This window comes from Lynx rufus, unplaced genomic scaffold (assembly GCF_022079265.1).
Source record: "Lynx rufus isolate CCGP_SWC_20201006 ecotype Redwood Valley unplaced genomic scaffold, mLynRuf1.p SCAF_6, whole genome shotgun sequence".
In the NCBI taxonomy this organism is placed as follows: Eukaryota; Metazoa; Chordata; class Mammalia; order Carnivora; family Felidae; genus Lynx; species Lynx rufus.
The window spans coordinates 125683596-125702500 of NW_025814878.1; the positions used below are offsets into that span (position 1 = coordinate 125683596).

The 18905-nt window shown below is 46.4% G+C and overlaps 1 protein-coding gene across 1 annotated transcript in view; it reads left to right on the forward strand.

Moving 5' to 3' along the window:
- Window positions 1–271: 271 nt before the first annotated feature.
- BMP6 (bone morphogenetic protein 6) overlaps window positions 272–18905 on the forward strand; it is a 156188-nt gene continuing 137554 nt past the window's right edge. Inside the window, exon 1 of the mRNA XM_047102845.1 lies at window positions 272–902. Coding sequence (XP_046958801.1) covers window positions 272–902 — 631 coding nt within the window. The remainder of the gene's footprint in view (window positions 903–18905) is intronic.

Genomic DNA, 18905 nt, shown 5'->3' on the forward strand with positions numbered 1-18905 from the left:
CCTTGCGCCTCCAGAGACCTGAGCCGGAGTGTGGGGCTCCCCTCAAAGTGGTTCTCCGGGTGATCGTCCTCTTCGCCTCCCCTCCAGCCTGGGCAATTGGGGGCGCCCCAGAGGACGATGAGAGATAAGGACTGAGGGCCAGGAAGGGGAAGCGAGCCCGCCGAGAGGTGGCGGGGGCTGCTCACGCTAAGGGCCACAGCGGCAGCGCTCCGGCCTCGCACCGCCGCTCCACGCCTCGCGGGGCCCGCGGGGCCAGCCCGGCCGGGCGGGGATGCTGGGGCGGAGGGCGCAGTGGCTGTGCTGGTGGTGGGGGCTGCTGTGCAGCTGCTGCGGCCCCCCGCCGCTGCGGCCCCCCCTGCCCGCCGCCGCCGCTGCCGCCAGCGGGGGGGCGCTGCTGGGGGACGGCGGGAGCCCGGGCCACGCGGAGCAGCCGCCGCCGCCGCCGCAGTCCTCCTCGGGCTTCCTTTACCGGCGGCTCAAGACGCACGAGAAGCGCGAGATGCAGAAGGAGATCCTCTCCGTGCTGGGGCTCCCGCACCGGCCCCGGCCCCTGCACGGCCTCCAGCAGCCGCAGCCCGCTGCGCTCCCGCAGGAGCAGCCTCGCGGGGAGCCCCCTCCCGGGCGGCTGAAGTCTGCGCCCCTCTTCATGCTGGATCTGTACAACGCCCTGGCAGCCGACGACGATGAGGACTGGGCGTCGGACGAGGAGAGGCGGCAGCCCGGGCCCCGAGGAGGGGCCGGCTCGTCCCAGCCCCGGCAGCCGCCCCCCGGCGCGGCGCACCCGGTCAACGGCAAGAGCCTCCTGGCCTCGGGACCCGGCGGCGGCACGTCCCCACTGACCAGTGCGCAGGACAGCGCCTTCCTCAACGACGCGGACATGGTCATGAGCTTTGTGAACCTGGGTAAGGATCTAGGGTAGCGTAACGACGAGAACTCCCTCCCCTTAACGGTCTCCCGGGCCCGGGGAGGGAGGCGAAAGGGTGGAGGAGCCCCTGGCACAAGGGGGCCCTGCTGGCGCAGCGGGGACGCGAGGGCAGGCGGGCTGCGCTCCCTCCACCTGCGCGGCGGTGGGCTGCACGTGCGCTCCCCCGCGCCGCGGGCGGGGCTGCGCGCTGGGGCTGCGGGCGGCGGCGGGCGGGTTCGGGGCGTGAGGCTCCCGGAGTGCGGCGTCCGAGCACACTCCGCGCTTTTTCCAAGAACGCCCGGCCGGGGCCAGGTTCACTCGACTTTAGCAGAAAAGTCCCGCCCGAGCGTAGCCAGCTGGGAAGGAGAAGGCTCTTCAACACTCCTTCCCCTCCTGATTTTTTGTTTGTTTTTTGGTTTTTTGCACCCTTAAAGCTCTGAGTACCAGTTTCCCAACCGGGACTTTTAGAGAATCTGATAGCGATTTAGAACTTTAGAAACTTGACATGATTGTGCTAAGTGGTATCCAGGGAATTGGCGCAGGAGGAGGGTTGCAGAGGAAGGTGTCAAAAGGACCTCGGAAGGCACGCCAGACGGGGCTCGCGCGGGTTTGGGACCGGACCCCCAGCCCAGCTGGGGTATCCCGTCCAGGGCCCTAGCTCACATGCCTTTGACCACTGCCCCCTCAAAGGCTGAACTTTTGATAACTGCTGCCCAAGCCGCATGGGCAGAGAAAGGGTGCGGGTTAGGGGCCGGGGTTGGGCGCTGAGCTGGTCTGAACTGGTTGCCAGGCAACAGAATGGAAATTCAAGGGCGGCTAAATCGGGCTCCGCCACAAATGTTCTGTGGCAAACCCGGACGGAGTCACATAGCCTTTTTTTCTCCGAGTTTTCTCATCTGTAAATGAGAACGGTGTAAAGCAGACTTTTTTTTTCGGGATCAGTGCCTCCGATCTATGCTACTCTTCATTCATAAATTCACTCAGCTTAGCGTAGGCGAAGGGATGTAGGGGACGCCGTCTGGGCTGGGAGGAATGGGGGTGCGGTAGCCACGCCAGGGGTGGGGTCTCCGCGGACGTCCTTTCCCGTGTGAGACGCGTGGCCCTGCCCACGCCCCAAAGTGGGTTACCGGACACTTGTCCAGACCGCGTCAGAGATGTACGGACATTTGACATCATTGAGTGACAACTATGTGAAATACTTCGGCGAGTTATTTACAAGTATGTCTATGAGATGACTCTCAACTCTGCTGAGCTTTGGGGGAAGAAAGGAGTGGGGGCCCAAGGGGGAGGTCAGATTGGCCTCCAACTGGTGCAGAAATCCTCCTGGGAAATACATGAAACAGAATCTCACAGGGAGTGGAGGCTCAAGGCCTGCCAATCTTGCTATTTGCAGTGCCAGGAATTCTGATTGGACAAGAGTTTTCACCATTTATTGGGACCACAGCCAAGGTTGAGCCATCTCCAGGAAGCACTCTGAGGCTTCTCATTGCAGTCAGTAAAGTTGGCGGGGGAGGGGCGGCTCAGAGGCCGGAGCTCTTCTGTCTTCTAACTTGAGGGCTTCTTCTGGCTCAGTGAATTCCACCTCTTGCCATCTCCCTCCCCTCAGTTTCCTGACAGCCTTGGGGAAATGTTTTATTGCCTCTTGGGGTAGTCCCAACTTGGACAAAGTGGAAAAAGAATGGTACTTCTGGCTCCTTCACGGAGGATCATGTTAGGGTCTCCAGAAACAGTTCCTGGGCTTAGACCATGGTTCTAACCTTGGCTGGCCATTGACATCACCTGAGGATACTTGAAGACCTAAGGGATGCTGTGGGGCCCCTCCCCAGAGCAGTTAGAGCAGAGTCCGTGAGAGTGGGCTCTGGCATCTTTTTTTTTTCTTTTTTCTTTTTTTTGAAGAGTCTTTGGTTTTTCGGATGTGCCACCATGGTCAAGAAAGCACTGAGACATGAGATCCTAATGTTTGAAGGAAATCAGATCATCCCAGTGAGAAGAGCAATGTTTCCTTATGTTAGTGGCTCCCAACTGTTGCTGCACATTAGAATCACCTGAGGGCTGTTAAAAATCCTGGTGCTCAGGTGGAACCCCCCATCAGTTAAATCAATGTGTGGGGTGGAAGCCAGGTATCCCTCGTTTCAGAGATTGCCCAGGTGAATCCGTTGTTTGGGAACCACTGCCTTAGGTGGTATTTGAAATTGTTAGAGTTGGCCAGAGGCCAAGTTTGTAAAGGGCGGTGACTTTTAATGTGTTTAAGGACCTCTGAATTCTCATTCCTTGCTTGTCTGACCTTTCCTAGTCTACAGGTGAACATTGGTTCTGAGTCACACTGCTTGAAGCTGGTTGTCCACTAATCCTGTTAAGGTGATGGCTTAACATAGTATCTCTTAACATAAGGGAAATTTCGAGGTCCAAAATATACCACTGAAAAATTTGAAGAGAATTCAACAGTAGTGTAATTTCAGGCCTGGGACAGGCTAATCTGGAACTGGAAGAGATTCCTGGGTAGGAAACTTTGCCCCAAGCCCCTCCAATCATAGCCCTAGGCTTTCTGACTACAAGTCCTAACTGTCTGTAGGTCCGGTCCTGGACTCCACATGGGCAGTTAGAGGGGGAAAACTTTTCCAGGTAAGTAGAATCCAAGTCCCAAACCATGCCACCTGCCAGTCCAGAAATTCTATCTAAATCCATTTAGCAGTAAGAAAGAGAATTTCATAATGAGAGGCTAAAATGTGGTTAAAAAAATCTGATCATCATAGCTCTGAGCATAAGGACAGTTTACTGGAAGAAAGTACTATAATTGCTTAGCAATGTGGATTCTCTAACTCAGGATGTTGGGAGAATTCTGCAGATGTCCGTGTCCACGGCATGTTCGCTGCTGCATTACATGACTCATTTGTTAAAGAACCTACAAAAAGATACATGTTTTGAAGTACTTACATACCTAGTGGGGTAGGTTAGGTTTATAAACAGAGTACAAGAGAAAGTGTTACATGGTGGTAAACATCTTTCTTCCCTGGGACCTGGGAATAATTTACTCATGAAATACATTTGAAACAACCTGAACCTTGTCAGCCAAAGTGGCTATCAGAAGTATCAATCGACAGAATTAAGTCCCCCCCCCATCCCAAATGCTGGTCATTCGACCAGCTCACTACTGTTTCTTTGACTGTTTTAAACTCTCTGTGGGTGAATAGGCTGGAGATGTGTCCAGCCTCCCTAGTGCGAACCGGCTGGTGTAGAGGCTGCCTGGACTAGCCCAGTGCACTCGTGAACCTGCATTCAATCAGGGCCACCGATGCCATTTTCTACTTGTTTTCTAATGCTAAAAATGTCTTGGCAGTCTAATAAGCAAGCCTGCCAATTTGGTGACCTTGGAGAAGTATCCTGAAGTATCCTTGAGGTCTTAAAATTCGCCTTCTTAGAAAAGCGTTCTCTAACCCCTCTATAGAAATTAGTGCCCTCCCCACCCCCACCCACTTCTTTACTGTCACAACACCCTGTTTATTTCCTTGGTTGCACTTCTCACAGGGGGTATTTTTTAAATTCTTCATTTAAACTTCTTATTTCACTAATCTGGAAGGTCTGATCATTTATAAATGGTGTACCTGATTTTTATTAAGTCAAAATCATTTGAATTTGAAGTAAAGACATTTAGGACACTGAGGTTGATGGTATTCGATGTATATCATAATACTTTAATAATCTCTCTTTAATTAGTTACCCATGTGTATATTTCTAATGTGCATCACATTTGAGAGTAGTGGAAGGGTTTCTGTAAATCTCTGCATTTCAGACTTCATTTAGTTTGAATTGAGGTGTTGATCTCCAGATGCTAGAGTAAAATGAAATAAAAAAAACCCAAATTATGCTCAGAAAAGGGAATCAGTATGTATTAGTACAAGTAACAAGAAACTTATTGTACTAAAAATACTGGCAATCTTCTGAACAAAATTACCCTTGGGAAACATAAATTAGAAGAAAAATGGAATACTCCCTACTTGTATTTGTAACCAGATACACTGTACTGTCTCTTTCTCATAAACATAGGATCAGTGGTACTATTTTTCATTTAGGCTGTCTGTACTTATGAAGATTTTTGTTAGCAGAAAATAAATCCCTGCCTGCAAGCTACTCACAGCAAATATAATTTGGAGAATTTGTTTGCAAGAGTGTGATTCAAAGAAGCAGTCGATGTTCTAAACAGATTTCAAATAGTAAATGTGAAATTCAGTGGTATTTCAGCAAAAAAAAAAAAAGTTGTACAAAGTGTTCTTAAACTCAGATCAAAGGGCAAGCAGATATCATTGTTTAGACCTCAGATGGTGTTTCCTCTGGTCGTCCTTCTAAGAATGGGTATAAATCCTTTTTAAATGTGCTGAATCATGCTTAGTTCCTCTACTTAAGAGCTTACCTCTGATTAGCATGGAGGAAGGATTCCTACTGATATTAAAAAAAAAAAAAAAAAATCTGTGTGTGTGGGGGGAGGGGAGCCGGACTGAGTTCAGCACTTTATTCAACATGTACACCTTGTCTTCAGAATTTAGCTACTTTTTTTCTTATTTTTGTTTATTTTTAATGTTTGTTTATTTTTGAGAGAGAGTGTGAGCAGGGGAGGGGCAGAGAGAGGGAGACACAGAATCCAAAGCAGGCTCCAGGCTCTGAGCCATCAGCACAGAGTCCAACGCGGGGCTTGAACCCACGAACCGTGACATCATGACCTGAGCCGAAGTCAGACACAACCAACAGAGCCACCGAGGCGCCCCCAGAGTTTAGCTACTTTAAATGTTGGATTTCAAAATAATATTTTACTTGGATGTGGGGGTTGGATGGGTGCATGCTGGGTATCAGAGGTGTATAGCCGACTCAGAGGTGACAGTGCTATCATCCTTGGCTCACCCTTCCTCTGTTGAAGGAGCTGAGTTAGGGAAAACGAAGAGGGTAAAAATTTCTTGGATCGTTCACCAGCTTTGTCTAATTTTGTTCACAAGTCCGTCCTTTGCTTCCCATCGTGTATTTAAAAATGAATGAATCCATACAATGCTTATTTTAATAAAAAGCCTTTATAGCCTTCTCTTAATTTTTCTGTTTTGAGCCTCGTCCTGCTTCCCCTCCCCCACCCCCTTGTTTGAATTTTAGTTTCTTTCCTATCCCTCGCCGCTTCCAGCAGGGGAAGGAAAGCAGGCAATACAGATTTTAATCAGGTGATTGTGTTCCTGACTAGAAGCTTCCATGAATACCTAAGTAAAAGTCGTAGAAATCAGTAGAGAAACTAAGAGATGAGCAGTTTACAGCTGTTACACATTAACCTTTCGGTCCCACCCTCCCTTGTGGTCATTTCACAACCCAACCAAGAGCCCAACAACATGGCTGCCCTGGCCGCAGGGTGTCACCCAGGGGCTGGTATGACCCAGCTGCTGACTTCTCGTGTTCTCACAAAAAGCTGACACATTCTTCTTTGTCTGTTTTCATCATGACAGCTCAGCTGCTTTTATTCAAGCGCATTCTCTCCTCTTATAACACCCTTACTGCCTCTCTAACACCCTGACTGTGCTCACTTCTAACTCTTGCCCTCTGGAAATTTGGAAGCCAGAAAATGGCTCCAGTCTTCCCTGGAATATAGGAAAGTGGTGACAATTAAGGAGAAGGAAAACCATTCTCATTAAATTTTTTTTTAATGTTTGTTTATTTTTGACAGAGCATGAGTGGGGGAGGGGCAGAGAGGGAGGGAGACACAGAATCCAAAGCAGGCTCCAGGCTCCGAGCTGTCAGTACAGAGCCTGACGTGGGGCTCGAACCCATGAACCTGAGCCGAAGTCCGATGCTCAACCGACTGAGCCACCCAGGTGCCCCTAACCGTTCTCATTTTGATGAAAAATAGAGTCACTAAAGAACCAGGGCCATCACCCTTTAAAGTTTTTGAGAGTGCCAGAAATTCTTAGAACTCAGAGGTGTTCTTGTTCATCTTCCACTGGAAGCATTGGATTTTCCAGTAGTTCACTGAAGTTGATTGGATTTTTTGTTCAGTTACTAGTGTTTGGAAAATACTGTTCTCCATCATTTTTCCCCACCTTAAATGTATAGTATTTCATTCTGCTTTGGATAAAATTAGAATCTGGAGCTGGCTGGGGGCACAACTCCCTTCCATAACATTGTTTTATCTGAGGAAATGTGCCTGGGCAACAGACACCCCATTTTAAAGCAAGGCTTTCACTATAATTGATAGGGAGTTTGGGATTAGTGGTAAACTTGTTTTGTAGATCATAGAATTTAGAACTTTAAGGGTTTTTTTTTTTTTTTTTTTTTTGCATATCATCTACTCACTTATGTTTGCAGTTAAATTTGATTTATTCAGGACCAATTCCTCTTCACTGTTACATCTTAAGACTGAGGGACAACCACAGAGAGATCCTAATGCATCAGAGGAACACGGCCATGGAGCCCTGCATCAGGCAGGAGTGGATAATTAAGGAGAAATTACAAAAGCTTGCCAGAACACTGTGCTAAGCGAGAAGTGGGGAAGCCCAGATCTGAAAACTTGTGGGTTTTCTCTCCATGGGTAGCATTGTCTCCTAGAACTCTGCTTTTAGAAAAGAAAAGTCAGTGCAGGTCTATAAATACCACCTTGTTTGGCATGCTGAAGCACTGCGGACCCCAAAGAATTGTTTTCTGCTCTGAAAGTGAGTTGAAAACCAGGTTGCTGTGAGTGGCATTGTTCCACTGATGTCTGCAGGCACTGATTCTCTTCCCACCCTTCCCGTGTCCATTATGAAAATGATTGAGTCCATAATAGAAATGATATCTAAATGACATCAGGTAATTCCTTGATTGGTCCCCACGGCCTTGTTATCTCTAACTCTGTCCCAGATGACTGGGTAGAAGACTCTCCTCCAAAGCATTTTTGCAGAATGAGGCTCTGGTTCCGAGCAGGAGAGCCTTACTGACTTTCAGGTTCATGGGCATACGCCCTTGATTACTGATCCTGCTGGATAGGTTGGGATTGTCCTAGGCCTGAAATGTACTGGCTCCGTATTGCTGATTTTATGTTCAGATTGTTTTCTCATCATCACAGAGCTCGGTGGGGGTGGGGGGGGGGCGTGGGGTGGGCATGTGTAGTTGCTTTATTGCAGGCAGAAAACAGTGTCTCCAAAGCACAGCCAAGCCGTGAGCCCTCCTCATGCTGAACTTTGATATCCGCCTCGATCCTTATTATGACTCTCCTGCCACTTACCCTTTTCACCTTGTCCAGAATGTGACTTCCAGCCTTAAACATCTGTGTGTGTTGATTGTTGTTCCTGTGTTTACAGTCTTGTTGGTTTCCTGTGCATGAACACGGGCTGGCAAAACATTCTGATGTGCGTATTAGAGCATGAACTAACCATATCATTGGTGTGAGCTATTTTATGTGCTGATTAGGTTGGGAGATTTTTATAATTGGCCTTGCTTAAGTCTCTGAGACCAGTTATTTGCTCTCCCCTCTTTCAAATCTGTGAATTACATTTAAATATTAGAGAGCTTTGTAAACTACAGAATTAAGGACTAAAAGTTTTACTTGGCTTTGGTTTTTCCAGATTTAATTTGAACACTCATGTAAGAGTATGTTAACAGAGAGGTTGTACATTAAAAAAAAAAACAAACACTTTATTTTTGTAGAGCAGTTTGAGGTCTGTAGCATAATTTAGTGGGAGGTCTAGAGATTTCTCATATATTCCCTGCCTTCGAATGAATAACTTCTGCTGTTGTCAACATCCCACACCTGAGTGGTGCATTTGTTATACTTGATGAACCGACCTTGATCATCAGCACCCAGAGTTCATTTTTCGCATTAGGGTTCACGCTTGCTGTTGTACGTTCCCTGGGTTTGGACTGATGTATGAGGACAAGTATCTGTCATTACAGTGTCACGCAGGGTCGTTTCACTGCCCTAAAACTCCTCTGTGGAGAAGCTGTACATGTAACCAGAAAAACAAATCAATGGGAATATGAAAATTCAAAATATGCAGAGCTTGTGGGGAGAAAAATAAAATGCTTTTGTTGAATAATGTTTTGTTTTTGTGGTTTTACCACATTGGTGTAGAAATAAGTGATGTTGATGGACTCCATGGGCCTTATTTTGTGCTTCTGTGTGTTGACCCCAAATCCATTAGAAATCCCTCCCCCACCTTTTTTTTTTTTTTTTTAAGTCTGGGAGTTTAAAAATCTTTTTTCCTCCACATACTTTCATTGAGGTGTCTGTCACCATAGTACCTAGACAATCCCTTAGGCAGAGATATGAGCGATTAAATTTCTCCCTGGCTTGTGCCCTGTTTGATCCACACTCTGCAGGATTTGGGGGAGTCATGCCTGAAGAATGAACAAGAATTATAGGAATTCTGTGCTTGTAAATTATTGAAATTTGGGGGATGGTTAGGGGAGGGATGAAGTTTTTTTTTCCCTTCCTTTCTGAAAACCTATTAAAACGTAGTGTGATTTTGGATAGAGAAACTCACAAAAATATGCTTTACTGGCCCTAGAGGCAGGGTCAGGGGACCTTTAAAGGTTTCCTCAGGAGAGACTGTTTAGATCAGATTAAAACTAAATTAATAGAGACTCCATAAATCCAGAGGTCTTTGTAAGTGGTCTATAGATGAGGCTTATTTGCTTTGAACTGTTTTCTGTGAGATAGAGCTACACAGATTAATGGTAAATAAGAAAATGCAATACCAGTATAAGCAAGGAACATGGTAACTCTAAAAGAGTGCAGTTGAGCAAAAAGCGATTTATTTGACATATTTTGGGAACTTGTGGGCATTTTTTTTTTTTAACAAGCATTCTATAGGTGAGACACTGAATTCTCACCACTTCTCATACAGTTCTCCATTATAGTGGGGTATTTTCTCACTGAATTGTAGCTAGATCCCCTTGCTCCCCCCCTTCCCTTAAGAAACCTCTCGAAAAGAGGGATGATCGTGGGGCCATGGCTGTATCCACGGGCTTGAGAAAATTAGCTTTGGCCCATAACCCCTGAGTTAGGATGTGCTGTGGTTTAACTACCCCTCTGGTAGGATAGAAGTTTGATCGAGCCCTGGGGCGCCTGGGTGGCGTAGTCGGTTAAGCGTCCGACTTCAGCCAGGTCATGATCTCGCGGTCCGTGAGATCGAGCCCCGCGTCGGGCTCTGGGCTGATGGCTCAGAGCCTGGAGCATGTTTCCGATTCTGTGCCTCCCTCTCTCTCTGCCCCTCCCCCGTTCATGCTCTGTCTCTCTCTGTCCCAAAAAATAAATAAACGTTGAAAAAAAAAATAAAAAAAAAAAGAAGTTTGATCGAGCCCTAAGTGAAATGATACCCCATAGGGTATAGGACTAAGACTCAGGGTAGGTAATAGTGAAGAGGACATAGGTACTGCAGCTAAAGATATTTGGAGAGCCGCATTTCTTCCGGGGGCCTCAGAACAGGTCTTTGCATTTTTATAGGGTCCATTTAGGGTGGAATCCCTGAACCTCAGCTTGGAAAACTGCTGCCACAAATCTGGCACCTCGGTTATTTCATCTGCTGAATTGAGGGTGTTTGACCTACCGTTATGCGTGCACATTTGTGTCATCATTATAAGATGTGGAAACTAACATAGCTGCAGGCATGTAGGTGGTCCCCAGTGCAGGTTGGTTTCCCTCTTTCTCTTTCACTTTTCCCTTCTTTTCTTCCCATTAGTAAATTTAGCAACTCCATTGCATTTATTTCCTGTTTCCTATCTGTTCTTTTCTCACAGTGTTGGTGCCCTTGGCTGTCACTGACCTAACATGGCAGACTGTACGTATCTCCACGGAGTCTGGTGGTTTTATACCGCCAAAATGACTCCTTGCCCTCTAGAATGGTTAAGTTGCGGGTTAAGTTTCTTGATGGTGCCGGGAAGTGCTTACAGCACTTCAATACAGAATTGAGGAAGGAGTGTGTGGCTAAGAGTTAGGAAGCTTGAATTTTAGTGCTATTCCTTTTTATAATACCTTGTTGAAGTCACTTACCCAAATTTATTGGTCTCTTACCTTGTAATCTATCTTATTTGTAAAACATGACAGCACTGGCTAGGTCAGCATTTTCCGAATAGTGTTTCAGGGAACACTACGTCTCCAGGATGTTCTGCGGAATATCATGGAGAATATCATTTATATCCTAGTCCTGAGATTTACAAATCCATCAGCAGGTTGAAGCTCGGACAAGCCCGGCACTGATGTCTGCTGATTGATTTGCTTGAAGAAGAGCGTTTTCTTTGAATTGACTTTTGCTCTGTAACCACTTTTTGTGTCTGCCCCGGGCGTCTGTGCCCCCAGATCCACTCCTGACCCTTTCCCTGGTCTTCTGTGGATCGAGTGTGGGACCCCAGGCAGCTGCTTTTCTAGTTGTTCCTTGCTCTTCTGTGACTCCAGCTCTCTCTGGATGGGCTGCCTTATTGTTCTGCCTCCCGCTGGTGGCCCTGGACGCTCTCCTTCCTGGGGGTGGAAGTGGCTTCGTGCTGCTAATCTGCAGGCTGACTCACCATCACCTGTTTGACTGCTTGGCTCTGCCACCTGCTATCTATGCCGCCATTTCTCTTCATTAAATTCCCTCTGTTGTAAACACTTGCAGGGATTTTGCAAGTATTGGTTGGACTCTGATGGCTAGGACTTCTTAATCCAGCAAAACACAGAGAAACTCCAGATTAGGTATTTGTATTTCTCTGATTCTTTATTTTTTTTTTAAACAGCTTTCTTGAGGAATAATCAATGTAGAATAAGCTGCATATTTAAAATGTACAATTTGATGAGCTTTGTCATACACATGTACCTATGAAACCATCACCACGATCAAGATGGTGAGCATATACCGAGCTGTTCTTTTAAACAATTGCCTATGCCAGGGAATGAAATAGTCCTCACACACAGGAACTTCAGTGAAAATTCCCATTTTTCACGGATGACGTTGCTCTTCATGCATTCATCTTACAGGCTCTGAACATCCTTCAAGGAATTTGCTGAAGATGTTTGTAAGTGGTTATCTTGGATCAGAGAACCTTGGGGTCAAGTCTTCCTGGGGTCAAACTTGCTCTTTGCAGCTGTGATTGGCTTTTATTCTATATCTCACCTCCCATATTTATTTTAGGAAATAATAAAAATAGGTTGAATATCTTTTTCCAATTTTGAAATCAAGCGTGTAGGGGTACTTTTGGGTTGTTAGTGATCCTGTTGACATCTTGTTTCTAAATACTCAAGTTTAAAAGATTTGATCCTTCTGGAAAACATCACAAAGATGCTTTCCTGTGTTTCTGTTTTACATTCTGGCAATTTACGCAGGGCACAAGTCCAAGAAATTTATGAAAGTAGACTCCAATTTACCCCCAACTTTCCCCCCTATGCTCATCCTTCTCCAAATGTTCTGTAAGCTGAAGTGGAAACTGCATTTTTTTTTTTTGCAAGAAAACATAAGTATTGTATTTCTTTATGGCCTTTGCCTGGAAGAATGACTGATGTCACGTACAATCCTATTATCTCCCACAAGGCAACAACTGAGACTTTTACACGGAACATTAGTAGATAGTAAGGGGAGAATTTAGAGAAAATTATTTAGAGCAGCGTTAATGTTCCTAATAGCAGTCAGGTGATGGAAGATTTTCATGAAGTTACCTGACCACACCCTGACTCCCCACCAGGGAGTCCTCATCATGCTGCTGTCCCAAGTCTTCATCTTGACTCCACAAGACTTTTGTCACTTGGACACTTTTTTTTTCTCCTTGCTCTCTAGTCCCCTTGAAAAATTCTCTTCTTCCATAATACTGCTTGCTTCCTCTTCATTCTGTTTCTGTCCTGCCCACACCTGCTGTGTTTTGGGACATTTCCTGAAAAGCAGCAAAAGATGCAGAAGGTTTGGCAGGTGGCGCTAGACCTCCATGTGGGGCTGAGATAGCCACAGGGCTGGGGTGGGGGGGGGGGCGGGGGGCAAGGGAGCACACACTCAGGCACAGGATTCAGGGGATCTGTGGCCACAGGGCACAATGACAGGCAGGTGCCAGGCTTTCGGGTGACCCGCCGCAGCGGTGCGGTGGCCTGGGGGTTGAGTGGACCACGGTAGTGGGGAGCCCCGCAGCCGGTGTAGTCAGAGGGCCAGATGTCAGCTGCGGGGAGGTCTGCCAGCGCTGAGCACCTGTTCGTGTGTTGCCTTCTGTTTCTGTGCCCCGTGTATTCAGAGTGTGGTCCAGGCACAGTGCGGCATCAGAATCGTGTGGTGCAGTGCACCTCAAGCTGTCTTTGCACGAGAACTAGCTTTTTTGTTTGTTTCTGGGGGTGTATACTTTCTTAAAGTCCACCAAAAACGAGTTACTAGAAAAGTGAAATGGCAAAGCACCCCCCCGCCCCCCAGCATATACAAAATCAAGCCTCAATCTTTAACTATTGGATTCCATTGGTGTGAAATGATCAAATTGCTGTAAAACTGAACAGCCTCCCCTTCTGTACTTGTTGTGGGCTGGTGACAGTGGGTGGCTCAGACCTAGTGTGTTTGTGAGCAAGCAGCTTCTTGGACCCTGTCCTCCGTGGGCATTTGGTGTGGGAATCTATGTGTCAGCACGCTGGCTGGGAGGAGTGAGTGTGCCAGGGAGGAACACCTGGGAGCCAGGCACCCAGGTGCAGCATTGATCTCTGTCCTCCTCCCACATCCAGCTAATCGCCAGGCTTTCTGTTTGAGCTTCTGAGATAGCTCTCACTTCTATCTCTTTGCTCCATTCTTTTCCCACGTTCCCCGCACAAGGTCTCCGTGATGTTGGCCTAGACTTGTGTGCTGTCACCTCTGCAGCTAACCCACCCTTGCATGGCCCCCAGTGGGTCCTCTTGCTCTATAGCAGGTGTGGCCTGTTCTCTGTCCTCCACCCCTTCCCTGGACCCTCGAGGGGTGCTGAATGACACCCGAATGCCAGCCTGACTCCCACCCCTTCCAGCTTTACCTCCCACACTCGTCTTGGTGTGTGCGTGCCCTCCTCAGGCTCACTAACTGCTGTGTGATTTCCTCCTCCAGGCCTTTCTCTCCGGACTTTTAACGTTGACATTGCACAGCTGCCGATTTCCGCATTCTCTGTTCTGTCTGTTCTTCAAGCCCCGGTTCGAATGCCATGCTGTCATGGGAGCCTTCCTGACATCTGCTCACCCACAGGCCATGACTCTTTGGAAGAACGTTTGGAGCCCGGTGACCGGGCACTTTTCTTAGCGCAGAACGCCAGACGCGTGTTTGCAGATGAGCTCCATGTGGCTCACAGGAAGGATCTGGGAACCTTGAACTCCAGTGTTGGCTCGGCCACCTACCAGCTGTGTGGATTCGGGCAAATCACCTTCAGCACCAACTTCTTGGATTCTTGATCATGTAATATTTTATTCACCGTGACACCCCCCTCCCCCCCACCTGCAGGTAACTAACATGGTGCCTTACCTTCGTTGATCCTGAATAAGTGCCCACTGGATGAATGAAAGTCAGTTTGTCCAAAATAAAGTTGGTGTGTGCATGTCTTCTTTCTTTCTTTCCCCCTCCCCCTCTCACTAATAACACCAAACACTTGAGCAAGAGAATGATAAACTGTGAAATACTGTGCAGATATGAGGAATGCTCCTTCTTTCTGTTCACAAAAGCGGTTCTAAAAAGGGACCTTGCCTTCTCCTCTCACAGTTAATGTTCTGTGACTTTCTAGATGGTTTAGGGAAAAAAGACCTCAGGAAGAAGAAAGATTATTTTCCCTCTTTCTGATGTCATTTTGACTTTAATATGTATTAGTAGGAGAAAGAATGGCTACTAAGTCTAAATATAAATTTCCTGGTCGTGCCCCGCAGAAAGCTTGCATGCGAGGAGGCGGGACTCTGGCAGGTGCCAATCCAAAAATACGTATCTTGTCAGCCTCTACTGTAGGCTCGATGGCTTGGCTTACATCGTGAAGGTGTTAGACACTCTGTTTACGTAAGGGCTGAGGAGGTGACATAATGTCTATTGAAGCTAAGTCACTTAGCTCCCCATTAGGCAACAGGGAGCATTTAAAACCTGAAAACAGATCAAAGCTGTGGGCAGGGTTGGGATACCCCTGCCCAGGAGCAGCGAGGTCTGGCCAGGGGGAGGGTGGTCTCTTGGGTTGGTTGCCGGAACAGACGTGCGTTACTGCCCCACTGTATTTCCAGACCATTGGTGAAATGAATCCAGCAGAATTCAACTCTGAGCAGCCGATCCAGAGAGACTGCTTAAGTGGGCACAAGTGTGTCCAAATAGGTTGGAAAAAATGTCAAATTACAGTAAGCACCTACAAGATGTGATGTTTCTCCTTTTATAGATGGTTGTAAAAATTGTTTAAAATTAAACAGCTCTTCAGTACTTAAATTATGTGTAATGAGACAGGTAGGTCTTGGAACAAAAAACATTTTTCCCCCCTTCTCCCACTTAAATTTTGCTCTCCCTCCTAGAGTATGCAAGACATAAACACTTTTATTTCCAGGATATATATTAGCCTTAGGTTGAGGGGAGATATATTAGCTCTAGGGAGGGACACAGAGTTGATACAGGCCATAAAACTAGCAGACCCCGCTCTCCTTCACATTTTATTTGATGAATTGCAAGAGTGTAGCCAAGAGAGATGTGAAATAACCTCAGATTCCTATTTGTAAGTGATAATCTTCTGTATTTTATAATGTTTAAGACCTGTATAAATGTAGAGGAAGGTATGTTGTATAGTATATACTTCCGTTACCTGACCCCCACCCAATTAGGTAGTGTTTTTTTCCCCTCAGCTTTATTGAAGTACAATTGACAAATAGAAATTGTATATATTTAAAGTATACATCATGATGACCTAATAGAAGTCACTGTGAGATGATCACCACACTCAAACTAACTGACATATCCATCATGTTATATAGTGGCCATTGTCTGTGTCTGTGTGCTTTTGCGGTGAGAACCCTGGAGATCTACCCTTCTAGCACATTTCAGGTATACAGTGCAGCTTTAACTGTAGTCACCATGCTGTCCATTAGATCTCTAGAACTCATGATGGGTAACGAGCTTTGTATCCTTTGACCAATATCGTCCCATTTCTCTGCGCTTCCCCCCACCTCTTCCCTGAGCCACAGCTTCTTTGAGTTTGACTATTTTATTTTTTATTAAAATTTTTTAAAATATTTATTTTTGAGAGAGAGAGAGAGAGACACAGAGTGAGAATGGGAGAGGGCAGAGAGAGAGAGGGAGACACAGAATCCAAAGCAGGCTCCAGGCTCTGAGCTGTTAGCACAGAGACTGATGCGGGGCTCAGGCTCACGAACTCATGAACTCATGAGATCATGACCTGAGCTGAAGTTGGACGCTTAACAGACTGAGCCACCCAGGCGCCGAGTTTGACTATTTTAGATTCCATATATAAGTGATACAGAATTTGCCTTTCTGTGTCTCACTTATTTCATTTAGCATAACGTCCTTCAGGTTCATCTATGGTGTGCCAGGGTTTCCTTTTTTAAGGCTGAATAATACTCTGTTGTGTATACCACATTATTTCTATCCATTCATCTGTCCATGGCCACTTAGATTGTTTCCATATCTTGCCTGCTTCATTTTTTAGTTTTATTTTTTTGGCTCTGTTTAGGAATAAGTAATAGTGTATAATGTTGCATTATTCAGGACTTAGAAGGTTAAGGTGTCTTGGCTATCATAATATCTGTCGTCTTATGTTTTCCCTATTTGACCGGCTCTTGTTAGAGTCACAATTTATCTTGTGTCTGTAATACATCATCTAACTTTTTTCCTCTTGGTGTGGGATGTGGGATGATGTGAGACACTTTTCTGAAGCGAATGAGTCATCCCTTCGACTTTTTTTTTTTTTCTCACCTGCGTTTTCAGGACAGTAGACATGCTTGCTCATTCTCATGCACTTGATCTGTCCCTCTCATTAGGTGTTATATTTTTGTGACCCTTCTGGTGTTTGGAGCCTGGCTCATAGGAAGCTGAACTCAGAATCGAAACTTCTCTTGAAGTGCCACCTTGCATCACTAAAACCACAGAGACAACCGGGATAGCCCCGTGAATGCTACAAAAATAAAATATGTCACCAGAACATTTCGCTGGAATGAGGGATTTATTTCCATGATTCTCTAAGGTCAACTATGGTACATGCTTTTTCCTACTGGGCAGCAAACATGGTTTACCAAACTCTTACCTAAGTGCTTTTCATGTACAATTCCACAATGAATTCTTGGCTTTCTTCATGTTGATTTCTGCAAATATTTTGATTTACTTCTACACCTTTTCTGAGGACGCAAATTCCAAGTTGCGATTCACCGTTTAATTTTGGCCAACGTTTTACTGCGAAAAATTTCAAACAGAAAAGCAGAAAGGTTTTATAGTGATTATCTATATACCGCCCCCCTCCAGAATGCAAAAAGATGTATTTACAACAGGATCCCATCTAGCACATGAAGACAAAAGTATATGGGTTCTATTGTCACATCCTTTGACATTGTGGGAGATCCAGTGACAATGTGCCTCTTACCAAACGGAGTCTGAGGCACTGGGTGACACACCCTGACGAGAACGTTCCTTAAACCCAGGGAGTGTCTTCAGTATTAGAAATGACGGATTTGATGTGGATGTCCAGTGTGTTGATGGAGCTCTCTCAACACATCAGGCCAAGTGCTGACTCCAGTAGGGAAGGGAGAGGTGCCGTCGTGTCCTCCAGAGAAAGGGGCAGATGTATGGATGCCTGACCCTGACCCCAAACAGAATTTGGTGGTGCCTGTGATAGAGCTAAAAGCGGAATATTACGGGAATGCCAAGGACGATGTGATTAATTTATGGAGGGACATGAATTTAGGCTGAGGGTAGAAAGAAGAGTTGGCTTTCTGCTGGTGGATGTGAAAGGCACTGTCATTCCAGACTGAGGAGACCAGGCAGGGGATGGCGGTGGGGCGTTGTGTCCAAGGGCAGGTGGGCCTGGAGGTGCTATGGGACTTGGAGGAAGAGGAGGCTGACAAGGCAAGCTAAGACCAGACTGTGGGGAACATTGAAGCAGTTCTGAGGAGTTTGGATTTGATTTTGTAGGCAGCGAGGAACCATTTTCAGTCAGGCGGTGGCATGGCTGATGTGTGCTTAGGAAGGTATTTCTGGTAGCAGTGTGGAAGAGGCTGCATAGGGGGAGACCAGCTAGGACAATTTTGCAGTCGTCTAGGTAATCCCCCCCTCCTCCATTTGATCTGTATCTGCAGCATCTGAAGGGCTTTTTGAAATTTTACAAGTATTTTGCATTTTTCCTTTCCTCTAGTTAGGTTTAGAATGTTTAATGAAGAAGGGAAATTAGGTGACAAATTCATGAATAGCACCTAAGAGATTATAACTTGTGGAAAAAGTGCCACTTCCAGTAACTATGCTCCGAAGGGTTGGGATTTAAATAGACTTAACCTGGTCTTCCTGGAACCCTTTCCCTCATTTCTCCTTACAATTAAAAACAGCGGTTTGTGAGCCTAGAAGTGTGGTCAAGGCTCAGAGAATGTTTCCATTTTTGAAACTAATTGGCTCAAGAGGAGGCTGGAGAGTCGTGAACCAAGCCTTGTTCACAGGCTGCTCGGCCCAACGGGACTGACCAGATCGAAATTCAGCTCGCTTCTCCACCACGTTTGTCTCCATTCCGTTGGCCAGCCCACACCTGTGGCAGGTAGCATGAAGGATCCCATGTCCTCTTCTGGGGCTGGGAATTAGCCAGTGTCAATTCAAGCAGGTGACAAGCTCTCCTCCTTTTGACTTCCCTAATTCATCATATAAGGACCTACTCCTAAGAATTTTTGACCACAGTGTATAGTTTACAAAATGTCATTACCTCAATACATAACACCCAGGACAACCATGTGTATGAGAGATGGGTTAGATGTGACCATGGTTGGTGTCCATATTTGCAGCAGGTGGGGCCGCCATAGTATTTGCCCCTCCCCCCACCCCCCCAGGTTTGCCTAGGGATATATTACCTTGCATGGCAAGAGGGTGTTAAGATTGCTGAA